Genomic DNA, 10,895 nt, shown 5'->3' on the forward strand with positions numbered 1-10,895 from the left:
TCACAGGAACAAACTGTTCAGCACTTCCTCCAATTATTCTTTCCGGGGAGAAAAAGGGAAAAAAAAAAAAAAAAAAAAAAAAAGTGAAGTGTCCAGGGACTAAAATGAATTATTTGAATGTGGTTTTTTTTAATGTTTTCATATGTTTTATGAAGACTGTTCTCTGCATCTTGGTCTCTACAGCTCGCAGTGCCTGGAGGCACGTCTGATTTAAAGGTGGTGTTGGTCTGTGCTCTTTAAGCATCTATTAACTTGCTATTATTATGCAAATAACTGTTGTAATACACATACTAATTTATGCATGGTTAGATTATGCAGATGCCTCACAAACATGGTTATTGAATAATAGGCTGGGACTCATTCCCTCTCCCGTTTTTAGAAGCTGTTTTTAAGCAAATTCTCCTGACACTTTTACAGACTTGGGAAGGTTTTTTTTGCCTGGCTGGAAATAATTCTGATTTTTTTTTTTTTCACTTTGTTTGTTTTTGTTTTGTTTTGTTTTGTTCGTTCGCTGGCACCATTAACAGAATAGGCTTGGAATATATTTTATCTGGATTTTAAATGTGGTTTCGGAGGAGGAGAGGATTGGAAAAGAAACTCTTGTGTTGGAGCATCCTCCACTCATGGGGACCTCACTGATTGTGGATTTTCAAAGCAATGAAGGGCTTTATTTATTTAAAATAAATTTAATTGAAATATTTATTTGAAATAAACCTCGTGGACCTGTCAGAGCATGGGGAAAGGAGGTTGGAACGTGGACATTCATTCCACGTGGTTCCAGGCAGGAACATCTCCCTGAGCCGGGAGCGAACGGCGAAGTTTGAAGATGGTTTTTTTGCAGTTCTAATTAAAAAGCGGCTCGGGTTTGTAAAAGAATATTTGGCAAGGCAGCAGTCCATGAAATTGTATATATTTTTTAATGCAAAACAGCCGAGGAGGTGAAACTTTAAAATGTGGCTATTAAGATTTTCGAGCATCTGCTTTTCAGAGGGGATTTTATGGGAATTTATGAATTTTAGGCGTTTGCTGGGCAGAGGAGAACACTTAGAAACCTTCTTTGATTAGGGGGATAATAAATAGGTTGGTTTTTTTTTTTAATCTCTTTATTTTCCTAGTGAGGGCCTGATTCTGCTCATTCCTTGAGTTAATTCCTCCTCACTTCAAGGAATGAAGTTAAACACAAATGTGGTTCCAAATTTATTCCTGAATATCTTCAGGTCTCTTCCCTGTGAAAATGGAGAGTGTGGCCAGGTGGGCCAGAGAACACCTGAAATTTCCTGCCAATGGATGTTTGTCTCCAGCTGCAGCTGCACAAAAATGTATATTTTATTTTTCTTCCTTCTTTATTTTTTGAGACGCAGATAAATGGTGTGTGTAAAGCCAGTTTAAATGAAGAAGATTTATAGGGGGAAATCACTGCAGTGTGGAAATCCAGGACATCCTGCAATCTGCCTGGAAAACTAAAGGATGATTATTTCATTTCCTGGCCTTGAGTGGGATATTTTGGTGTCAGGGCTTCCCCCTTTCTCATTCCCCACATCTTTTATAAGTATTTATTTTGCTGATTTATTAATCATCATTTAATCTTTACAATTAAGTCTTATTTTGAGGAACTGCTGTGTCAGTAAAGTTCCTTATGGCTGTGCTTGGAGTTAATATATAATTATTAACTCTAATTTCATTTTTTTTTGCTCAATATACAGAATATAATCCTCACATTCACCATCTAACAGCAAAAGGGAACGATCTGAGCAGGGAAATAACAAACTGATGCTCAGAACCGCCTTTTCCGCTCTAAAAACTTTGCACAGGAAGCTCTTCAGCCTAAAAATTGAGTTTAAAATCAGAATTTTTGGTGCATTTCATTCTTTTGGTGTTGATTTTCCTGTCGTGGTCGGGGAATGTTCTTTTGTGAAATGTAAAAGTCCCTTTGGAAGCGGGAGGGAGCGATGCTGGTAGGATTTTCCAGGGGTACCAACTGAAGTGTTTAAGGGCAAATTCACCCTGGATTTATTTCCACAACTCTGTTGATTAATAAGAAATACTCTTGAATAAACTTATTTTCTACATAAGCATTAAAAAAAAAAAAGAAGGAAACCCCTTTACCAAGGTGCTGGTCCATAACCCATCCAGCTTTTTTAGGGATCGAAGGAAAATAAGTTTTAAATTTCCCTTTAAAAGTTTCACCTTAATTTACATTATTTTGATTTTCCACCAACAACTGGAAAGAAAATCCAGATACCCCAAAAAAGCCCTGGCACCTTGAATATTTAATTAAATTTGAGATTGGAACCCCAAAGATCCAAACAAACCTTCCAGGGGATCTCAGAGATTCAGTCTCAGAATAAAACCATGATGACTTGTTTAATGATAATGCAATTTAAGAGAAATTAAAATAATTGCCCAGGAAATATTCTGGGCTTGTAGTGAAACTTTCTCCAAAGCAGAGTGTGAAAAGGATGGGGCATCCATTGGGGGAATATTCCAAAGGAGCAGGCAGAACTCACCACCACCACTGTATTTAAGAGACTTTTAAATTCAAAAAAATACAATCCCAGCCTTCTCTTAATAAATTAGATGAAAATTACCTGATTGGGGTTGTTTTAAATTTTTTTTTGAAGAAAAAGCACCAAAAAAATTCCCACCCCTCATTCCACCCCGTGCTCCCCCTTCCCGTCCTGCTGCTCCCCCCTCAAATCTGAGCAAATACTGCCCCTGGTATTGTAAAGCTTTGAATGTTTTCACACCCCATTAATTTATTACTTCTCTTGCCTCATCTTTTAAAAAAAAAAAAAAAAAAAAAAAATAATCCCCCTTTTTTTTTTTTTTAAATTTTTTTCCTCCTTTCCTTTTTTTTTTTTTTTTTGTTAAATTCCGACTCCCCGCTGCTACAGCGATTTTCATCTTGTTGTTAATTTTCCCTGCTCCATATGGAGCTCCAGACATTTCACCTGGAGGCTGTACTAGATTTTGCTGTAGCGATCGCACTTCCGGAGGCCAAAACTGTCATTTAAGGTTCCCGGTGCATCTGTCTACGCCAGGCTTTTTTTTATTTTATTTTTTATTTTATTATTTATTTTTTTTTCTTCCTTTTTTTCTTGGCATCAGGAGAGTGTGAATAACAAATTGGATGCACCTGAGATTCGGATGATTAGTGTGTTTTGTGGAGCTGGGGCGACTTGTAAAGCAAAATGCTGTAGGGATAGGGAGGGCTAAAGACAATCCCCCGTTGTTTTTTTTCCACACCGGGGAGAAAATAAAAAATAAAATAAAATAAAAATAAATAAAAATAAAAACACCAAAAAAAAAAAAAAAAAAACGGGAGCATCCCGGCACCAAATATTTCATCCTGCCTTGTCATTGATTAGAAAAGAGCCTTTAATTTCATTTCACCCCATGTTGTGATTAATTTGCATTCTTTGTCAGAAGTTAATGGAGTTTTTTATGGTTCGCTCTGAAATCCTTGAAGACGTCGGAGTTGATCTGATGTTTATACAACCGCCAGCGGAATTTTTTGCTGTTTGATTGATGGAGAGCTTGATGTTATTCCAAACGGCTTTTTAAGCTGTTTTTAAGAATTATTTGAATAAAATGCGAGCAAGATATTGTTATAACGGCGGAGATTATCTGTTAAAAATCTGTTTCAAATAAAGAACATGATAAGTAGAGGGGGGGAAAAAAAAAAAAAAGAGATCAAAAAGACAGGAGGGATGATGGACGCGGGAGATGATATTTGTTAAAATAGATCAGCCAGGGACTCAAATAACTTACTTCAAAATGCAGTGGGAGCAAGAGACCTTTAAATTAAGCCTCTTTTTTTTTTTTATATTACAAAGTTTATTTTTGCAGCAGGAGAAATAAAGGGAAATAAAAATCAGGGAATGATTTAGTCATAATTGGATTTTCCCCTTGATTTTTTGGGATTTTTATTTTTCCATCTCAGCTTTTTCCCCCAGCACAGGAGCTCAAACTGGGAAAACAAGGCTGTCAGAGCTGGTAGTCCGAAAAAATGATGACATATCCCTGGTCTCCTTAAATCCCACAGCAGAGGAAGCACAAGTGGCTAACGGGGAATTTTCTAGCCCAGGAAAAAGCACTCGCTGCGGACCTGCTGCAGCTTCGCTTCCTGAGAAAAAAAAATAAATAAAAATATTAAAAAAAAAAATACAACCCACCCTCGGTAGAAACAAACAGCTTCTTGCTCCTCCTGGCAGGGAAAGGTTTGTACTTTTTCCCAGCGTTTGAAAAAGCCTCAGAGAGACAATGCAGAATATTCCGGGCTGGATCCTCAGCTGGAGCATCCCCAGTGCTGCTGCTGCTCCAGGGGGGGATTGGGGACAATGAGACTCTGCTCCTTCCTGCAGCAGGACAGCACCCTAATTATTTATAAAATTATTATTATTATTATTATTATTATCACTGTTATTCTTTTATTTCCGAGCCCAAACCTTGAGAGGGGTTTCGTGAAATTTCATTTTTCTCCCTTTGGTTTTTTCTCCTCTTTCTCAGCAAATTCCGCCCTCGCCGCGATTTCTGCCAGTGAGATTTAATTCTGGGTCCGAGAGCTCCCGTGCCAGCTTTGCCACGGAAAACTGGATTTATTTTGCTGTATCTTAGTTTGCTGAATAATTGCCTGGCTCGAAATGAAGTTGCTGCTTTCTGATCCCTGCATTAACACGGTCTAAGGTTCTTTTTGTTCTCTGCAATCCATACTATTGACCAGAGCCGGCCCTGCTTTCATTTAAATGGAAGCAGCTTGTCAAAGGGGGGGAAAAAAAATATTTAGTTAAAGTTGGGATGCGAAATAACCATTTTCGTGTTGTTTTTCCCATTGGCAGAAGCATCCTTTAAACATTCATTTCTTTGGGGAGGATAAATTGAGGGTTGTTTACAGCATTTTTTCCTGGTAAGGAAGAAATGTTTTTGTCTTCCAGATCTATCATTACATCGAACCATTTAAAAGACATTAAACACTGTTCAAATGCTAATGCCAAAATAGTGAATGAAATCGTTGGGTAATATCTTAAATATGATCGATTTCTGCAAATCTTTTTTTGCTTTTATAATATATTCCAGAAATCACTGGCAGTGTTTGGAGTCATCTGCTATTGTTTTAAACTCTTCCTAATTTCTTAGCATAGGTTGCACATAGATCATTCCTGATAATTTACTTCAAATACTTCTTTGCTTTATTATTTTTTTTTCCTCCATAGCCAGAAATAAGTTTGAACTTGAATTTGGTTTGTTAGAAACTTGCTGTAAAATTTTAATTTAGTTTGTTTTTTTTTCCAGAGGTGCTTTCATGTTTGAAAAATTGAGAGATTTTAGAAAAATTTTCAAATAATCTGTGAGGAATCTGAAATATAAGGAGAAAAAAATTATTTATTTATCTTAACCTTCCTGATATTTTTTTTAACGTGAAATTGATGTTTAAATAATATGGTCACGTGTGGAAATGGAGGTAACCAGTAAAATTTTAATATAATGATTTTATAATAAGTTTTAATAGAAACATAGTATGTTTTAACAGTGGCTTGGGATCTTGAAATGTGATTTCAAGGTGATTTTTATTTTTTAATCTCTAATCCTAAGAATTGCAGGCAGTCTGAGGGAGCAGGGCTCAGACTCTGATTTGTTCCAGGATTTCTTCATAAGGTCCCTTCCCACCCAAACCACCCCAGCTTTGCATGAAATCCTGAAATCCCTTCAGAGATATTTTTGCAGCTTTAGGAGGATCTCCTCCATGAGCTGGTGCGATGGGAGATGTCCCTGGAAGGAAACTCCTCTCCCAATTCCCATTCCTGACTTGCCTGAATGAGACCTTAAACCTGGTTTGGAGGTTCCTGGGGCAGGGAGGCTCCAGAGGCTGGAAGGGTTTGGGTGGCTCAGGTTGGAGAACCACCAGGGAATATTGGATTTACTGGAATTTTAGCATCATCAAAGACTGGTTTGGGTTGGAAGGGACCTTCAAATCGTATCAATCCACCATCCCAGGGTGCTCCAGCCTGGCCTTGGACACCCCAGGGACCCTGGAGCAGCCACAGAACAGGCTCCGTTGGCCGGGATGAGGAGCAGGTTCCTCCCAGGAGCTGGAGATGACCAGAGACAATCCAGTTCTCCTTTACCCATTCCCTGGGCAGGGCTGCAGCTCTCAGAGCTCAATTTGGAGCTGTGGTTCTCAAAAACTGCTGCTCCTCAGGGCTGGTGAGGCACTTGTGGAGAAAGGCACAGCAATCCCAGTTTGGGCTGTGCCAGGGGCTGAGGAACGTCTTCCACAGGGTCATCTCCTCCTCTGCTGGGTGGTGGTTGCTCAGCACAGTGAGGAGCCTCCAGCCCCAGATTAGAAGTGAATCATTTTGAGGTCTAGGCAGGTGTTTTCCTCATCTCCAAAGCATCCATTCTTCTGCCAATCCCCTGGAAATTCAGATTGCAGCACAACCCTCCAAGGCCAGTCCGGTGACACAGGAGAGGATGGTGGTGCCTCAACATCTCAGCTTGGGTAGAAAACTCCCCTCCTGAACCCAAATTTTTATCCCTCTGGGTTGTTCCCTCTCAGCTGCCCCTGGAGCTGTGACATCTGCAGTGATCACAGCTGATTTTGCAGCTGCTCAGAGGAAGATCTGAATTTTTTTTTTTTTTTTGGATGGCTCAAAAAGTGAGAGTCTTCAGCAATCAACATTTTACCTGTTTATTTCTGAGCCAAAAGAGACTTGCAGGGATGTCAGGAGCAGGGACAATCCTGATGGAAATTCATCTGCTGCTCTTCAACCCTCAGCTCCTCAGATTTGTTCCTCTTGTTTTATTCCTGGAAAAGTTTTCCATGGTGCAGGATTTGAGGATTGAACACAGTGCATGGATGATGGAGGGGTGATGTCCTTGCTCTGTTTCCAGGCTGGAGATCCCATTTTTTTTTTTGGTCTCCTCGTGGGATTTCTGACTCTTGGGGTTCTCCTTTGAATGTTCCCACAGCCCAGGGAGGAGGGATCACCTCCAGTGGTTCAGCCTGTCCTTCCTGGATATCCCACCACGGTGTTTGTGCGTTTTTTGGGGGGTTTGGATCCCTCAGAGGATTCCATGATTTTCTTCTTGCTCAGTCATGCTCATTTTCCTTCTTCCATGTCGTCCAATAAATTCCTCTCTGTTGTCATTTGGGTGACACAAAGCAAGGTGTGGGTGGGACAAAACCCATTTCTTTATTTGGTGCCTGTTTGACCATTCTTTGTTCTCCTTTCTCACTTTTTGTGCTGCTGGGAACCCACAGACACCCTTTGGGGTGATGATGATTGGACTCGGTGATCTTGGAGACCTTTTCCAACTTAAATAATTCCAAGATTTTCAACAGCAATTTGCTAAATTTGAGGGTTTTATTTCCTTGTCCCTACTCCTGCTGACCAAGGGATTTGTTGTCAGGATATTCTGGTCCTGCTCTGGTGTAGAAATTATTGCTGGGAGGAGTTATTGTCACCACAATCCCTCCAACAGTGTGGAGCTTTCCATGCCCACGTTGTGGAATTGTGTTTCTAAACTCTGGTAAAGAGATTTCTCTGAGAAGTGGCTGCAGTTCAATGGTGGATGAAATAATCTCTTTATATAAATTTGTTTGGAGACCTCGGGGAAAAGCAGCCTAATATAATTGTAAGAATATATTTAATATTAAGGTTGTTGTGAATTGTCTATTTTTTTATTATTATTCTTTCAAAATAATTTTCTTTTTTTTTTTTTTAATGTTTTGTGACAATGATTGAAGTTTGCCATTTGCAAAATCCCCAGATGGGGATGGGGAAGGGTATTTAGAATATCAGGAACAAATTAGGGGGGTCGTTCTCACTGGTTTGGTGCTTTGACTTCTTGCAGAAGTGTCAGCAATTGCAATTTTGCACGAAATTGTAAAATATATCTGAAGATCATCCTTTAATTCCACGGGAATTGTGGAACGGTGGTGAAGCCCTCATGGAAACCAGAATATTTAGATATTCCTTTACCTTTAATATCAGTAGGACACACTGTTATTTTTTTTATCTTAAAACCCAACCCTCATTTGTACAGATGAAAAATAACTTCCATCTGCTTTTAAAATCCACAGGAAAAATAAATGTTGTCGTGTGAAGCCTCCCTTAAAAATCATAACTGTATGATTTGTTGGTAGATGGGTTTTTCTATTAAAAGAAAAAAACCCAACTATCAGGAGCTTGAAAAGCAGTATATATGTAAAGAGAAAAATTTGTTAACTGCAATGGGAAGATCTAACCCTGGGTCAGCCACAAATCTCTCAAACAAGAGCTCCAGGGCAAGTCCTAATTCCAGGGAGTAAAAGCGAAAATTAAAGCTGGAGCTGGTGACTCCTCCAAGTTACCCGGGGTGGATTCATTTGAGTTTCCTCGATTGTGCTGGTGGCTGTGATGTGGAAGGGATGGGAGAGAGAGAGAGAGAGAGGTCTTCTCAGCCCCTTCCCTGCCCAGGGATCTCCATGGAGACAGAAAATAACCTGATGGTCTGGCAGAAGTTGCCTTTCGTAACCAGAGGCATTCATTAAATAGGAGATGAAGCAGGAGACAAACTTTGGCATTTTTTTAACCAACCTTGGGGCGGGGAAAGGAAAAAAAAAGCACTTTTGGAGGTTGTGCTTTATGGAGTGGTTTGTCCAGGTTCCACTGGTGTTCCATGGCCTGAGAAGTACTCTGATGATGAGTTGATTAAATGAGATTTATTGATCCTTTGCCCCATTTCTGCAAATCCAACTCTGTCACCTGCAGCAGGTAAATCCACAGAAAATACAGAAAACACCAAATAGCAAAGGGAATTCTGCAGATTCAGACTGTTGCAGCTGCTTTTGGAAAGGTTGGAAAAGCTCCTGAGCAGGAGGTGTTGGTGATGAGCAGGGCAGGACTCAGAGATGTTCTGGAGGGGCTGAGGGAGAGTCTTGGTGGTGAGAGGATAAAAGTGACTGTTCTGAGAGGGAATGGTCGTGGAGTCTTGGAATGGTTTAGTTGGGAAAGGATCTGAAAGTTGAGCTCGTTCCATCCCTGCCGTGGCAGAGACACCTCCCACCATCCCAGGCTGCTCCAAGCCCTGTCCAGCCTCACCTTGGACATTCCAGGGATCCAGGGGCAGCCACAGCAAATCTGGGAATTCCAGCCCAGGCCCTCCCCACCCTCCCAGCCAGGAATTCCTTCCCAATATCCCACCAGATTTCCCCTTTTCCACTCTGAAGCCATTCCCTGTGTCCTGTCCCTCCACCCCTTGTCCCCAGTCCCTCTCCAGCTCTCCTGGAGCCCCTTTAGGTCCTGGAAAAGGCTCTGAGGATTCCCTGGATCCTTCTCCTCTCCAGGTGAACATTCCCAGCTCTCCCAGCCTGGCTCCACCCTTGGAGCATCTCCATGGCCTCTCCTGGAGCTGGGTGGTCCCAGAGCTGGACACAGGATGTCCCAACAAGTCATCAGATCATTCCTTGACACTCCCAAAACATCTCCTGCTATTTTTTTTATTGTCTTCCTTTCACTCTGGGTTTTCTCATGTCACTATTTCACTTTTCACTGTTTAAAATTCTTCCTGGAAAACAATCTCCTCAATCCCCAAGTTTTTTAGGGGGGAGGAACACAATCCCCAACTTCTGCAGCTTTTGAGCTGCACCCGGATCCCTCCAGGTGAACCTGAGTGAAACCTCCCCTCTCCCAGTAATGCACAAAACCCTGGCACGGAGGGGATGAGGCAAAAACCAGGGAACATTTTATGCTGAGCCCTTTTAAAACCAGTTGTTAATGCTCAGTTAAAGCTGCTTTGCTTCCCTTCTCCCTGAACTGTGGGCAAGAGGAGAAGCCCCGGCCGTAAAGTTGTCGCCGCTCCCTTTTGCTTTATGGTGGTTGAAGCTGCCCCCCTAATGGGAGCTGGGGAAAAAGGTAAACACCGTGGTTTTAGCCGTGAAAAATCTGTCTAATATAAATACAGCAAAGTTCAGCCCCCGCTCCCAAGTTGAAAAATACGGCTGCAGCTTTGTGCGGAGGGAAGGGAGGAGCAGAGCGTGGCCTCGGCAGCGATTTATCCAAGGCAGGGAGAAAAGAGGTAATCCATCTATGTGGGGAGTCTCGGTGGCATTGCAGAGAGGAGAGAGCACAGGAGCTTTATTTAATTGAGAAAATGAATCAATTACAATGATGTTGCATCATCGGAGGCGAGGGGAAGCGGCGGCGATGTCGTTACACCGGGTAACAGTGTTAAAAAGTAATTGAGTGTCTTAAGCGGTTTGAATCAATTCCAGGTAGTGGCACGGCTACCTTAATGCAAAATTTATGAAGATGATCTCCAAATAATTTGTTGCCATCAGAATTGTGTAATAAAGGCTGGTAACGACGTGTGTGGGAGCGAAGGGCCACGGCTGGGCCGGGCTCCGGCGGAGCCTCCGGTGTCGCGGGGAGAATTCCCTAACACTTGGATTTGTGTCGCTTGATTTTTCATTAGGAGGGCTGAGTGCTTTTATTAGAAATGATATTTTAAATCTTGCTCTGGAATTGGATGTAATCATCCCCGTGTTGGGGCCGCTCCGTGTGACCCCACCTCGATTCCTTTCCGTGACAAGAGCTATTTTTCCAGGAAGGAAATGTGACTGATGATCTGTTTGGATAGAAAACTGTTCCTGTGCTCTAATGTAAAGAAGCTCCAAATCATCCCTATTGAATAAGCTCAGTCTATTTTGTCATTTAACATCTGGAAGTGAAGTAGAGGGGAGAAAAAAAAAAAAAAAAAAAAAAAAAAAGGTTTTATAGCCAGGGAATATTTTGCTTATTAGCAAAACCAGCAGATTTATTCTGTTGAATTGTAATAGATGGAGATTGACCATTAAAAAATATAATGGGCTGGTTATGCCTATTTATTGTTGTCTTTTCCTCTTTGGAAAAAAA

General features: G+C 41.2%; 1 protein-coding gene across 2 annotated transcripts in view; it reads left to right on the forward strand.

Annotated features, from left to right (window-relative positions):
- MAP2K5 (mitogen-activated protein kinase kinase 5) overlaps positions 1-10,895 on the forward strand; it is a gene marked incomplete at its 5' end in the record, with an annotated part of 132,505 nt that overhangs the window by 83,661 nt on the left and 37,949 nt on the right. Inside the window, one exon of one of the 2 annotated variants that reach the window (XM_083870730.1) lies at positions 184-216. The exons of the other annotated variant lie outside the window; for it this stretch is intronic. Coding sequence (XP_083726856.1) covers positions 184-216 — 33 coding nt within the window. The remainder of the gene's footprint in view (positions 1-183; positions 217-10,895) is intronic. 2 annotated transcript variants of the gene reach the window in all.

This window comes from Zosterops lateralis, assembly GCF_965231275.1.
Source record: "Zosterops lateralis genome assembly, chromosome: 13".
Taxonomy (NCBI): domain Eukaryota; kingdom Metazoa; phylum Chordata; class Aves; order Passeriformes; family Zosteropidae; genus Zosterops; species Zosterops lateralis.